This window comes from Procambarus clarkii, chromosome 23 (genome assembly GCF_040958095.1).
Source record: "Procambarus clarkii isolate CNS0578487 chromosome 23, FALCON_Pclarkii_2.0, whole genome shotgun sequence".
Classification (NCBI taxonomy): domain Eukaryota; kingdom Metazoa; phylum Arthropoda; class Malacostraca; order Decapoda; family Cambaridae; genus Procambarus; species Procambarus clarkii.
The window spans coordinates 15,760,758-15,775,853 of NC_091172.1; the positions used below are offsets into that span (position 1 = coordinate 15,760,758).

Below are 15,096 nucleotides of genomic sequence, written 5' to 3' on the forward strand. Positions count from 1 at the left end.
CCAGCAAAACTAAAACGACTTAAATTTACTGGAAATAAGAAACAGTTAATGCCGAATCTCGACAACCTCTGGATGGACCAGATTAAAGGACCTGTGAGCCATGAGGGCACTACGAGAGTCAATGACAACTACAAAGGAAGATTGACAACGAGAAACCAGAAAATGAAGAGCATGTAGAATAGCATAAAGTTCCGCTGTGAAGGTGCTAGTTTCCAGAGGTAGGCGACACATACAAGTACTGTCAGGAAAACCAACAGAGTAGCCTACACCGTCCGCAGACTTAGACCCATTGGTGAAGATGGAAACGGAGTGGGAGTGCGAAGAAAAGTGCTCAAGGAAATGGCGTTTCAGAACCGTAGGAGGGGTAAAAGTTTTAGTGATGCGGGTTAAGGATGTACAAAACTTTGGAAGGTGGACTCTCCATGGGGAGAAGGAAGGAACAACATGAGGAGATTCATTAGAAACACGAACTGAAAGAGAATCCTGTAAGCGAGATAACCGGACAGAAAGAGGGAGATGGTGAAGAGGAACAGGGACCACAAGAGGGGTAAAAGTTAAAGCACGACAGAGGCGAGAGGAAGGATGTTGCAAAGACTGTGCAAGATAGCGAAGACAGCAACCACGGCGGTCCTGGGGAGATAGAAAGCCAGTGTCAACACACAAGCTGAGGAAAAGAGTCGAATGAACGGCACCAGAGCTGAGGCGCAACCCAGTATGGTGCAAAGCATCAAGACGGCGAAGAGTAGGAGAAGCAGACGAGTAATCAGGGCAACCATAATCGAGTTTAGACTGGACGAAAGAGGAATGTAAAGTGAGTAGAGTGCACCTACCCGCTCCCCAAGAAGTATGGGACAAAACCTTAAGGAGGGTAAGGGCCTTAGAGCAGTCAACTCACAGGTAAGAGATATGGGCTGACCAAGACAAACGAGTGTCAAAAATCAACCCCAAAAGCTTAGCGGAATCCTTGTACACAAGGGGTTGACCATAAAGTGACAAAGAGGGAAGAAGAATGAAATGTTTCTCCCATAAAAATCATAGCACAAGTCTTAGACGTAGAGAACTGGAAGCCATAATTGGAGACGCAAGACAACACAGCATCAATCGCAAGTTGAAGCCGCCGTTGAAGGAGAGGCAAATCATTACCCCAACAGCAAAGGGTAAGATCGTCGACATAGAGAGTGGAGAAGACGCCAGACGGAAGAGAGGAAAGAAGACCATTGAGGGCAACCAGAAAGAGAGTAGTGCTCAGAACACTACCTTGAGGCACACCTTCTTATTGCTGGAAAGAGGCAGAGAGAGTGGTACCAAGCCACACTCTAAAGGAACGACGAGAGAGGAAGCTTTCGAGAAAGAGAGGGAGATTACCACGAAGGCCAAAAGAATGAAGTTGGGACGGAATATGATATCGCCAAGTGGTGTCTTAAGCCTTTTCCAAGTCAAAAAGGACGACAACAATGGAGGTCTTCGTTATCGAGCCAGCCCTCATGGACTGACGACGACTCCCAGACCCGATTATACAGACTCGGTAAATGCTGAGATGTGCATGGAGGGAGATGGCGAAGCATCTCATAATGAATGCCATCGGAGCCCGCCGCGGTAGAACCGCAGAGAGGCAAGGCAGATTCAGAGAGAGAGAAGGGATCATTATAGGGAAGTCTGACATGAGTGCAGAAATCTAAAGGACGAGATTCAAGAACAGGTTTACAAAGAAGGAAAGATTGAGGAAGATGAGAACCAGAGCTAACAGAAGAATAGTGGGAGCTCAGTTCGGTTGAGACCTGCAACAGGTCTGCCACAAGGGAACCATGGAGGTGAAGGACCGGCGAGACATTGGGAACGAACTTACCCGCTATCTTGTGGACACGCCTCCAGATCTGCAGCAGAGGAAATTCAGACGTAATGGTGGAAGGTAATGTAAGGTAATTATCAAAAGAAGGCACCAAACCGGGAAGGCTATGTAGCACCATCAAAGTGCAAAATAATCAGAGGGTGCTAAATATCACCAAGAATGCATATACGAGAACAAAAACGCATAAGGCGAACGATATCAAAAGTATCCGATTCACCTAGAATTCTATCGAGGGACAAGTGACCGCGAGGGACGGTCGGAAAGCAAGACACACGCTCGTCCTAAAAGTCAGGACATTCAACAAGTATATGCACAATTGTAAGAGGGACAACGCAATTCGGACAATAAGGAGCAGGGCGGCGCTCCATTAAGTGACCGTGGGTTAAGCGGGTATGACCAACCCGCAGGCGTGCCAAAGCAGTTTCCCACCGCCGGTTACAGTGGTAGGAGGAAGGCCACAGGGACACACTACGTTTGAGAGTACGCAGCTTGTTACCAACCACAGAGGACCAACAACCCTGCCAACGGGCAAGAATGGAAGAATGAATAACAGGATAAAAGTCGGAATAAGGAATACTTTTATGGGAGATGGGACAAGAATGGATAGCTTCCTAAGCGGCAGCATCCGCACGCTCATTGAAAAAAACACCAATATGGCTGGGAACCCAGCAAAACTCTACTGATTTAAATTTACTAGAAATAAGAAACAGCCAATGTTGAATCTCGATGACCACCGGATGGACAGGATTAAAGGATCCTAGAGCCATGAGGGCAGTACGAGAATCAACTACAACCACAAAGGAGGAATGAGAATGAGAAAGCAAGAGACGAAGAGCATAGAGAATAGCATAAAGTTCTGCCGTAAAGACGCTAGCCTCCGAAGGAAGGCGACACATATAAGTACGGTCAGGAAAAACAACAGAGTAGCCCACACCGTCCGCAGACTTAGACCCATCAGTGAAGAAGGAAATAGAGCGGGAATGCGAAGAAAAGTGCTCAAGGAAGAGGCTTTTCAGAATAGTAGGAGGGGTAAAGGCTTTAGTAATACAAGTCAAGGACATACAAAACTTGGGAAGGGGGACTCTCCACAAAGGTAAGGAAGGAACAATGCGAGGAGAAACATTAGAAATGTGAACAGAAAGAGAATCCTGTAAGCGAGATAACCGGACAGAAAGTGGGAGACAATGAAGAGGAACAGGAACCACAGGAGGAGGAAAAGTTAAAGCACGATAGAGGCGAGAGGAAGGATGTTGGAAGGACCGCGCAAGATAGCGAAGACAGTAGCGATCACAGCGGTCCTGAAGAGAGAGAAAGCCAGTGTCAACATCCAAACTAAAGGCGGGAGTCGAACGAAAGGCACCAGAGCTGAGACGCAACCCAGTATGGTGCAAAGCATCAAGACGGCGAAGAGTAGAAGGAGAAGTAGAAGAGTATGCAGGGCAACCATAATCGAGTTTAGACAGGACGAGAGAGGAGTGCAAATAGAGGAGCGTGCGCCTATCTGCTCCCAAAGAAATATGGGACAAAACCTTAAGGAGGTTAAGGGCCTTAGAGCATTCAACTTGGAGGTAAGAGATATGGGCTGACCAAGACAAACGAGTGTCAAAGACCAACCCCAAAAGCTTAGCGTAATCCTTGTACACAAGGGGATGACCATAAAGTGACAAAGAGGGAAGAAGAATGAAATGTTTCTCCCATAAAAGTCATAGCACAAGTCTTAGACGTGGAGAACCGGAAGCCATAATTGGAGACGCAAGACAACACAGCATCAATCCCAAGTTGAAGCCGCCGTTGAAGGAGAGGCAAATCATTACCCCAACAGCAAAGGGTAAGATCGTCGACATAGAGAGTGGAGAAGACGCCAGACGGAAGAGAGGAAAGAAGACTATTGAGGGCAACCAGAAAGAGAGTAGTGCTCAGAACACTACCTTGAGGCACACCTTCCTATTGCTGGAAAGAGGCAGAGAGAGTGGTACCAAGCCACACTCTAAAGGAACGACGAGAGAGGAAGCTTTCGAGAAAGAGAGGGAGATTACCACGAAGGCCAAAAGAATGAAGTTGGGACGGAATATGATATCGCCAAGTGGTGTCTTAAGCCTTTTCCAAGTCAAAAAGGACGACAACAATGGAGGTCTTCGCAGCAAAAGCAGTACGAATATAGACCTCCAAATTCACCAGGACATCTCTTGTGCTGCGGCACTTGCGAAAACCATATTGAGAAGGGGAGAGGAGGTGATGGTGTTCTAAGAACCACATCAGACGAACGTTAACAATAAGTTCAAAGAGTTTGCAGTCAACTCTTGAGGGCAATAGGACGAAAATCCTTAGGGAATGTCCCAAGAGACCCTGGTTTCTGAACAAGGAGGACAACGGCATCGAGCCAGTCCTCATGGACTGACGACGACTCCCAGACCCGATTATACAGACTCAGTAAATGCCGAGATGTGCATGGAGGGAGATGGCGAAGCATCTCATAATGAATGCCATCGGAGCCCGCCGCGGTAGAACCGCAGAGAGGCAAGGCAGATTCAGAGAGAGAGAAGGGATCATTATAGGGAAGTCTGACATGAGTGCAGAAATCTAAAGGACGAGATTCAAGGACAGGTTTACGAAGAAGGAAAGATTGAGGAAGATGAGAACCAGAGCCAACAGAAGAAAAGTGGGAGCTCAGTTCGGTTGTGACTTGCAACAGATCTGCCACAAGGGAACCATGGAGGTGAAGGACCGGCGAGACATTGGGAACGAACTTACCCGCTATCTTGTGGACACGCCTCCAGATCTGCAGCAGAAGAGAATTCAGACGTAATGGTGGAAATATAAGACTTCCAACATTCAAGTTTAGCTGTACGGATGGCCCTACGGCGACCACAGTTGCTTTCCGAAACAAAAGAATAAGAATCAGCCGTCTGCCAGCGGCGGTGTCTCTTCCATGCTGCACGCTTACAGCGGACAGCCAGAGCACAGTCCACATTCCATCAGGGAAAACACTTCCGTGGTCCCCAAGGGGAAAGAGCGAGGAATAGAGTGGAGGGCAGTGTAAAAGACGGTGCCATGAAAAAGGAGGAGGGCGCGAGGGAGAGGTCAGAGAGAGCAGCATGGAGGGTAACTCTGTTCCAGTCTGCCTTAGCAAACTGCCACCTAGGGAAGGAGAGGGGAGGGTGAAAAGAAAAAAGGTAACAAGGATGGAAAAATGGTCACTGCCATGGAGGTCATCAAGAACTCGCCACGTGAAATCCTAGTAAAGAGACGATAAGAAGAGAGAAAGATCAAGACAGGAAACGGTGCGAGTCCGAGAGTCCAAATGAGTGGGCTCACCAGAATTCAGAAGAGACAAGGAAGAATGGTTCGAGAAGGCGACCCCGGGTGTTTGTCAGAACATCCCCCCAGAGGGTATGTCGACATTTGAAATCACCCAGCAGGAGCATAGGCTCTAGCAAGGAGTCCAGTAGGTATTTAAGATTAGGAAGAAAAGGCAAAACATTTGGTGGGAAGTAAATGGAATAAACTGTGTACCATTTATGCACAAAGACACATGCAGCAGAACATTGGAGAGGCAGAGGAAAAAGTAGGGGGGACGAAGGGAACATTAGAACGAATCAGGAGAGCAGGAGAGGAACGAGCCCCAGCCAGGGAGGGGAAAGGGGGGAAGACAAAGGAATAGCCACAGAAGGAACCAGGACGAACACCAAACATCGGCTCCTGGAGACAGACACAAAGAGGCTAAAACTGCAAAATCAGAAGTTGGAGTTCATGGAAATTGGTGTAATTTCCACAAATATTCCATTGAAGAATAGACATCGACGAGAAGAGAAAGGGCAGCAACAGAGGATAATGAACAAACAAAGGGGAAAAGGGAACACAGCACGTTAAAGAAGCGCAGGATCAGGATCAGCAAAGTCAGGGTTAGGGGGCATGGGTAAATTGAGTAAGGATGGAGGGAAGGAGCGAAAAGACCGACCAGAGGTAAACGAGCAGGGGTCCGGAGGAGGAGGAGAGGGGGATAACAGAGGGTCAAGGACAGGAGGGGCAGAAACCAGGGAGTGCACCTCAGCAAGGGCAGCAACCGAGAGGGAAACGGGGCCCAAGGTAACCTCCATAACAGGAACAGGGGGCCCAACCACCGAAACGGGAGAGAATGGAGCGAGAGTGGCAGAGGTAGGGGGCGAGGAAGAAAGCGAAGTCTTCTTACCCGCTGGGGAGGAGGAAGTAGAGGAGCCAGGCTTTCGCTTCTGACTCAGAGACAGGGGTCCCAGCAACAATGTACTGGGCAACAGATTCAAGTGTCTCAACAGGAGAAGAAAAACGAGAGTGAACAGCACGATGGCCGCTGGGAGAGTGATGGACATCAGCCTGCACTGACAGGCGGCATGAAGAACTAATAGACGGAGGAAAAGGATGGTAAGGAGGATCGGAGGGAGACGAAGAAGACGACACTGGAGACAAGACAGATTGGGGTAGAAAGAAGGGGAACCCCTGCAGAACCATGAAGTGGACCCTTATCTTGAGAGGTTATCTTGAGATGATTTCGGGGCTTTTTAGTGTCCCCGCGGCCCGGTCCTCGACCAGGCCTCCACCCCCAGGAAGCAGCCCATGACAGCTGACTAACACCCAGGTACCTATTTTACTGCTAGGTAATAGGGGCATAGGGGTGAAAAAAACTCTGCCCAATGTTTCTCGCCGGCGCCTGGGATAGAACCCAGGACCACAGGATCACAAGCCCAGCATGCTGTCTGCTCGGCCGACCGGCTCCCTTCGGGACAGAACTTAAAGGAACAGAGGAGGAGGCGGTGGGCGTGTCCGTGTCCAAGGCCTGGAAATGGTTGCAGGACTGAGGAAGGTGGGAAGGACGAGGAGAAAAAGAGCTCAACACGCGAGCATAAAAAACACCACCAAAAGGGAGAAGACGCGAACTTGGCACCTCGCCTCAGGCAAAGACAATCGTTCCCGATGCTTCAAGTTGAGGATGGCTGCCTCAAGTTTGTAATGTACTCACGTGCGAGGAGAATGTAGGGTGGGCCTCACCGCAATTGAGGCAGTGATCCCGGGAAGAAATGCACTCCGAGTGACCTTCATCCCCACACAAGGGACAGAGAGAGACAATACTGGAGCACCTGAGAGCACCATGCCTAAACCTCCAGCACTTATTACAGAGCCTAGGAGAGGGAATGTACTCCTGGACAGAGCACCTGGCATCAGCAAGAATGACAGAGGGCGGAAGGGTCCTACCATCAAAGATAATCTTCACAACCTGAAGGGGCTGACGGCGACGACCACGAGGGGGACGAGTAAATGTGTCTATCTGGAGGACAGAATGGCCCTGGACTTCGAGGATATGCCGAATATCTTCGTGGCAGTCTTGTAGATTCCCAACATCGGTTGCAATATGGGATGGGAGGAGAATAGTGCCAACAGTGGCATTCAACAGAGCGTTCTTGGAGACTAACAGGGGTTTCGCCAAGGTAGGATAAGGCGGCCAAGCGGGTGGCTGTATCCTGAGAAGGAGCAGCAATGACACGTGTAGCGAGACAGATGGGGTTGAAAGTAACAGAGGCATCTACTGAATCAACAAGGTACCTATGGAGGGAGAAATCATTAGGAGGTGTAGAATCCAGAGGAAGGAGATCAAAGTACTTGGCCCATGAAGCGGGACCAAACAAGGTCTGGTACGCATCAGTACAGGAAGGGATCGAGCAAGTGTGGCCGTGGCATGCATGGCGTGAACCCCCCAGGGGAGAGAGGGGTTAAAAGGTGCAATAGTCACAATGAGAAACTGATGCCATGCCAGGGGACGAGGTGGTCACCACTGGGGGCTGTTGGCTCGACCCAACCACAGAGGAGGGGAGCCGAGGGGAGTAGTCAGGAGGGCCAAAGGAGGAGCAAGGCGGGTCCCAATGCAGTTGGGGCTACAGAGCCCGGTCTTCCAACACGGTCTGACTCGGGGGTTTGGTTGCCCACACCACGAGCCTGAGAAGGAATAAGAGGAACAGAATGAGACATACACCGAGAGGTCAGACTTTAATTCACGAATGTACCCGCCCCCCCCCCCCCCCCGGAGCCACAATTAGAGGCAGGACACCCAAAAGAGGCATGTTGCTGAACTTACCGGGGCCTCCTAGGGGTGCGGCGTGAGTATACGCCCCACAAAAGCCACCTTAAGAACTGTCAGTCCGTCGAGATCGGGTTCAGTGACGAAAGGAGGATTGATAAAAGGGTCCCCTCGCTCAAGACGTTGGGTACTACAGTTCTACGGGTGCAAGAGTATGCCTCCTCAAACACCCGGGCGTCAGAACAATAGAAGGCCAAAAAAATAATCAAAACAGGCAAAAGGTTGGCGGGAAATGACAATTAGAAAGGAGAAGAGGGGGGGGGGAACCGAAACATAAGGAAAAGTCATCCAGCAGAGTTCTCGAGGACAGCAACAGGAGCACAAGGCCACAAAAGGACAGAGGACTGTCCCATGGAGCATCACACTCCGGCAGCCGCCCACCAAGCTCCCCTCATGGCAACAACGGCCTGGACAGGGAGGGGGGGGGGAGGAAGTAGAAGTGTAACAATCATTATCCCAAATTGCTGTTTAAGTCTCTTCCAGACACCAGCAAGAGGTCATGTGGGTTGCACCCATTGACTAAACATGTTGCCAACCACATTCAGGGAAGTGTCTGTGGGACGTCACATTGCACCAGATACCACCCTTCAGGTGATGTGTAAATTCGACAGATTATTAATTCCTCACCATCTAATTGTGGTGCTTGACAAAGGTGCACTCATTCCAGTCGTCAATCTCATGAAACCTATCACTTCAGAGTAGGTGATAGAGTATCTCAAGGTACTACCCCTGCCTATACCCGAGGCAAGGCGGCCTGGTCGACGACCGGGCCGTGAGACGCTAAGCCCTGGAAACACTTCAAGGTATGGTACAGTTGTAGACAACACAAAATTTTCAGCATAAGAAAAACAGGAAGAGATACTGGCCATCACTGCACATTGTAGTGCACTGAATGTGACAGAGCATTAAACATTTGAAGAAAAAGAATGATACATGGGAGGTTGTAGTTATAACCCGTGTAGTTTACCACACGGGTTATAGATAAATTAATTTCTGCACTTTATTTGTAACATGTTAAACAGTCAGACAGGAAACTTTTGAGAGGGATCTTACGTAGATTCCCTAGACTGTTTGCAACAGAGGACGATCAAATTGGTCTCCTTGATAGGATCGATCACACTATTAAAACAGGCGACCACTCCAGTTTATACTCGGCAGTAGAGGCTCCCAGAACAGGCCAAGAAAGTAATTAGAGACGAGTGCCAGAAAATGTTAAGACAGGGGGATGATAGAGCCTAGTACCTCACCGCGGTTGTCTCTTGTTGTGTTGGTTCGTAAACTGGATGGTTGTTACCCTTTTTATGTGGACTACCGGAAGGTAAACGAAATAACTAAGTGTCGGGAGATGGATTTCCAGCTCCTTTGTGCACTGTTGTGCGAGAAAACATGACAGGAGAGACCAGTGCAGAGTGTGTGCACGGGGCCCAAGTTTGCGAGACTTTCTACACCAGCTTGTTGGGAGACTTCGGAAAGCTAATGACATGACATTTCCATTGATATCACAGAGGTCGCTATAGGAGGTCTGCAAAGAAAGTTAGTCATGTGTTACGGCCAGCTTGGGCCAGTAACTGGGTTCTTTTCTATTAACGTGTCTCATAACCTGTTCTACTTTATTCTACCCAAAGTCGATGGTAAGTTTTCAAGAATTGGCAGCAGCAAGTAGCAGTGTAAGGAATAAGGGGGGGGGGATAAACCAAGTCACAACTATACCTTCACCCATATATTATCACCTTCAATATATATATATATATATATATATATGTATATATATATATATATATATATTGAAGGTGATAATATATGGGTGAAGGTATAGTTGTGACTTGGTTTATCCCCCCCCCCTTATTCCTTACACTGCTACTTGCTGCTGCCAATTCTTGAAAACTTACCATCGAGTTTTCAGTTACATGATGTCCTGGGGACCATTCAGGCTTGTTCGCATATATATATATATATATATATATATATATGTATATTATATCTCTAAGTATTACTACACATATTTACACTTTTTTTCACTCTAGACACTCAATAGACCTGTAGTGTTCATTAAATCGTGGCAAGTCCACTACGTCTAGGTACATGTCATCCATGCTCAATGGTAATCACCGGCGAATTCACCTTCGACATGAGCAGTCCAAACACCGTATCAGCATGATGTCCCAATACCCCATATCCACTCTCCAGAAACACACTGGCAGAGGGCTTCAGCAACACGCTGACAAGGGGTCTCCAATAATCACATACAGGGGTAGCTAACACCCTGGTAGAAGTCTCTAGCAACTCACTAGCAGCATTTCTCAACAGATGCACTACTGTCGTCTTGTAAGTCTTCTTGGCCAATTCCCCCGGGTACGTTGGTCCATACAACACTATGTAAATCCAGCAGCAAACACACTGCTACTACCGACGATGGTCATTTTGTCCTCTAACAGGACCAAGTCAAGAGTTCTCATCTGCCCAAGGTAAAATTGCCCTCCTCAGCACAATCACCTCCTTACATCACCTCTGTGAACATTAACATCATTAGCTAGACAGACAGTATACTGGGGGGGGGGGGAAGCTTAGGATAACACCCTTCCACCAGGGAATCGAAATTGCTTTCACAACCTATATGGCGTTGATATCGTTATGCCACCCACCAGAGGTCATCATCATCGACCTCACCTTCTAACTGAGGTATGAAACAGAAGCCTTTCACCCACACCACCACCAACAGATGGCGTTGTTTGCATCTCACCCAATACCCGGGAGTTGGAGTTCAGGTCTATAGATGGCACCGAAATCGCCACTCCACACTCCAGCAAAGGTGTTGATATCGTAATACCATGAAATTGTTTCTTGTAGGTTCAGGTGTAGAGAGGAGAGTGGTGGGGGAATTGGGGGTTGGTAGAGTAATGGTTGTAGAGCCGGCACCTCACCCACGAACCCCACACTACAGTGACGTCACAGTGCTGCATTGTATGTATGAGAGCTCTGTGATTGGTCAAGAGCCCTAGGCCTCTGACTTGCTCGTCTGGTATTGGCAGATTTGAGAACAGAGGGGACCTGCTTGGCGTGGTTCTGTTTAGGCGGGAGAGCTTATTCTCATCTAACTCGTTGCTCGTGTAAGGCGTAATTTCTCTTGCTAAGTCAAGCTTCGGAATCAGCGTATACAACAACCCCTAAGTCACTTAATACTTTGCACCATATCCCCAAGTCCGTTGAGAAGAGAATCCAGAGTCGAGGAGAGGGGATTCGTTTTATTAGGGATAGTGAACTTATAAGTAGAGCCATCGGTTTCTGTTCACCTATAGAGGCAATGGACTGAGGGGTTATATCCGCAAAGTGTCGTAACATCGTTCGTCATAGGTTGGTAGTCTAAGGGCATCTGGTAGAGGCGAATCTGGGGAAGGTTTTCCAGTGTCGTGGAAAATTACTCACTGAATGCTTGATGGGTCAAGTGTAATGTAATTAAGAGAGTTAACATTTTGACAGTTGAGTGTCGGTGAGACACGTGTTAACGTAAAGAATGTTGTTGCTGACTGCTGTTGACAGTCACTTAATGTAATTAATCATTGTTGATAAATTAGTGTAATTTTCATTCTTTTGTTTAATTGTGTCTTGAGAGACAAGTGTTAATGTAAAGTGACAAGTGGTTACTTGGGTTGTCACTTAACCTCCTAGTCTTTACAATCTCAGCACAGGGTGCTGCATGAGTTGTCTTATACTGCAGAGGGCTGTGAATAAGTTTGGTTGCAATGTTGCGGCATCAATGAGCACTCCGAATTATTCAAGTTAGTTCAGTTCAGCCTCGCGGCAATTGACAGGAATCGTTACTATACTCGGTTGTTAATAGCTGCATTGATAGTGCCATTCATAGACATCAAAGTAACGTAAAATTGTTGTTGTAGTAGTTTAGTACTTTGTTGAATAAACGTTGTTGATTGTTAAAGAACCAAACAACAAAATTGTTCCCACATTCTAATACTGAAATGTTTCACGAGAAGTTTTATCTGAAGGCGTGCTTTTGGGAAATTCGAAACCTGATTCATAGCGTCACACTTCAATATAAATAACGAAGTGAGAATTCGTGGATTACCCTTACTTGTGCTACGGCATAGGAGGAGTCCGATGACTCAATGGATTGGGACTTCAACATTTTGTTGAGGTCTTTGCGGTTGCTCCCGCCTTTCTAAAGGTCAATCCTAAAGAAAAATCTCACACTAAGGGTGATGTTTATCCTTTACCCCGACTTCAGGAGATAATAGATCAATTTGGGGCAGCAAAATACTTTTCCACTCTTGATGCAAAGTCTGCGTACTGGGCAATACCGGTGGCTGAGAAGGACAGAGAAAAGACAGCTTTTTCTTATGGGGGACCTACGTACCAATTCATGCGTATGCCCTTCGGGATAAAGACAGCTCCTTCGTCATTTCAGAGGGTCATTAATTACATCCTCAATCCAGTCTTGGGAAGACACTCCTTGGCATGCCTCGATGATGTGGTAATCTATTCCAGGATGTTTGATGAGCACTTACGAGACTTGATTGAGACGTTGACTTTATTAGATTAAGCGGATTTTAAATTGAATGTTCAGAAATGCACTCTAACATCTCAAAAATTCAAGTTTCTGGGGTTCCAGGTGAGCACAGACGGTATCCGGCCTGACTTAGACTCCTGTCGTGCCATTGCTGACATGTCAACACCAAAGACATCAAGGAATGTTCGCAGGTTTCTGGGGGTAACAGGATATTTCCTTCGCTACATTGAGGGTTTTAAAAATACTGTACATCATCACCCTTGACTGATCTCACTAAGAAGAATTTTAAATTTGTTTGGAAACCTGAACATGATGCGGCCTATGTAAAATTAAAGAGTCAACTTATTACAACACCAGTACTGACAGTGCCTGACTTTGATAAAGAGTCAGAAGTACACAGTGATAAGAGTGCCATAGCCATTGATGTGTGTTTAATGGAAAGCGACAAAGACAATCTCCCCCATCCGGTTTCTTATTTCAGTAGGAAGGTCAAGGGTCCTGAAATCCGCTACTCAGCAACGGACTGGGGAGTATATGCTTTCGTAGAGAGTGTCAGATACTTTGAACCGTAACTATTTCAATGCCACTTTGTCATTTATACAGACCACAGAGCTCTCACTCATATAATTAAGAAAAGAACTAATTGGCCACGTATGTCGCGACAGTTCCCATGAACTGTCTGCACATTCATTCATTTCACATACTGTACTAACCTGGACCATCACATATAGTGCCAGATTCTTTAACCCTGAACATTGCCTCAATTATTATAAAGGTTAATATAGAAAATATTTAAAGTGAGAAAATGAGAGATTTCTCGATGAATGAACCTAAGTGGAGAGAAATAATTGAACATTTGGAAGGGGGGGTAAAAACCTTTCAAAGAAACGTAATTTAACCATATATGGTTTTGCATTAAAAAGAAGGAGTACTGTATTATGTAAATGTCCAGAAAGATCGTGCAGTATTCCAGCTGGTTATCCCAGATACGTTACGATCGTCAGCGTTGAAACTCGCCCATGCATCTAAGATTGCAGGTCACCCAGGTATCTATAAAACTCATATGAAAGCGAAACCTTTGTTCTATTCTCAAGGCATTTTATCAGAGGTAATTAAATACGTACAGACATGTCAGAACTGTTTGAGCAGGAAAGGTACTCTTAAGGTGTAGGCCCCGTTGTAAGAATTCCCAGCAATTGCTGAACCTCTAGATCGTATGGGAGCAGATTTGATTGATCTCCGTCATAGTCATCCAGGCAACCATTACGTGCTGGTGTTAGTGAACCAACTGTCCAGGTACTCGACATTGATTGCAACACATCAGAAGGATTCTCGCACCATTTGTAGATGCGTTCTTGCATAGGTTCCTAACTGTGTTCGGTCCTCCTAAAGTTTTAGTCTCTGACCGAGGTCAGGAATTTATTTGTAATATTTTTAAAGAGGTTTGTAAAATTTTAGAGACCACGTCAGCATTCACTACAGCTTACCACCCTCAGGCGAATGGGATGACTGAACGGACAAATCGTTCAGTTAAAGATATGCTCATGGGACGAACATATGTCCTATGTTCAGCTGGCTTTGAACACTGCCATCCATCAATCAATTAACATCCAACCCCTTTTGCTTTTCACTGGTCATTCATGTAATTTCCCATCAGGTCTCCTTAACAGACATAATGTTGTGTATGGAGAGGATTATCCTTCAGAAATCCTCAGTAAGATGAAAAATGCTTGAAGAATCGCAGCTAATGCTTCCATAACAGCACGGGATCGCTATGCTAGATATTACGACAAGAAAGTATGATCTTTTCAGTTGAAAATGGGTAGTCTCTATGTGAGAGTTAATAAAGTGGCATCTGCCAATCAAAGTAGGAAACTTGCGACTAGATGGCAGGTCCCGTATAGTAGTGAATAAGGAGACAGATTGAGGTAAAAAAATTTCAGAAACGGTTGGGCACTTCCATGCCGACTTGACCCTGGCGGGCCAGATCGTCCATCCCTCTTGTTTTAGGTGGTTAGGTTAGGGCACAGTCAGCGCGCTCCTGGCTGGCTGGCGGTGGTGGGGTGGTGGTCCCCCCTGGGGTCCCGGGGGGACCACCACCCATGGTGTACCTGAGGAACTGGTGCCCTATCCTAACCTGTTTTTGCACGATTTGTCTCGAGCTTTTAAGATGAGTCTAGGGCCTCAAGGAGGGGGTCTCTACTTATGAGAGGTACCGAGGATGAATGTTCAATAGTTGGAAACCAAAAAATACACTGGTGAAAGGCATATAAACGTTTTTGGAGTATTTTAATGGCATGAGCAAAAATGCACGATTTGTCCCGGGGGTGTTACGAGAGTACTACGGTATCAATTTGGGGGCCCTTACTTTTGAATGGATCAGAGGGTGAATGTTCAATAGATTCAAACCAAGAAACGCAGTTGAAAGCGAATATAGAAGTTTTTGGAGTACTTTAATGAGGCTATGACTTAATAGTATAGGGAGCCCTTGGGCACAGTTCCATTTTCTGTAATGGTCAGAGGTGGATAACCCCAGTGGGGGTCAAGCATACAAGGGGGGGTCAAGATTCCTTACAAAGACCATTTTGGATATATAGGTGTAGTAAGCCTTATCTTGAA

The 15,096-nt window shown here is 46.7% G+C and overlaps 1 protein-coding gene across 1 annotated transcript in view; it reads left to right on the forward strand.

Annotated features, from left to right (window-relative positions):
* LOC138367694 (gamma-aminobutyric acid receptor subunit delta-like) overlaps positions 1 to 12,510 on the forward strand; it is a 121,058-nt gene extending 108,548 nt beyond the window's left edge. Inside the window, exon 5 of the mRNA XM_069329659.1 lies at positions 12,136 to 12,510. Coding sequence (XP_069185760.1) covers positions 12,136 to 12,510 — 375 coding nt within the window. The remainder of the gene's footprint in view (positions 1 to 12,135) is intronic.
* Positions 12,511 to 15,096: the final 2,586 nt, after the last annotated feature.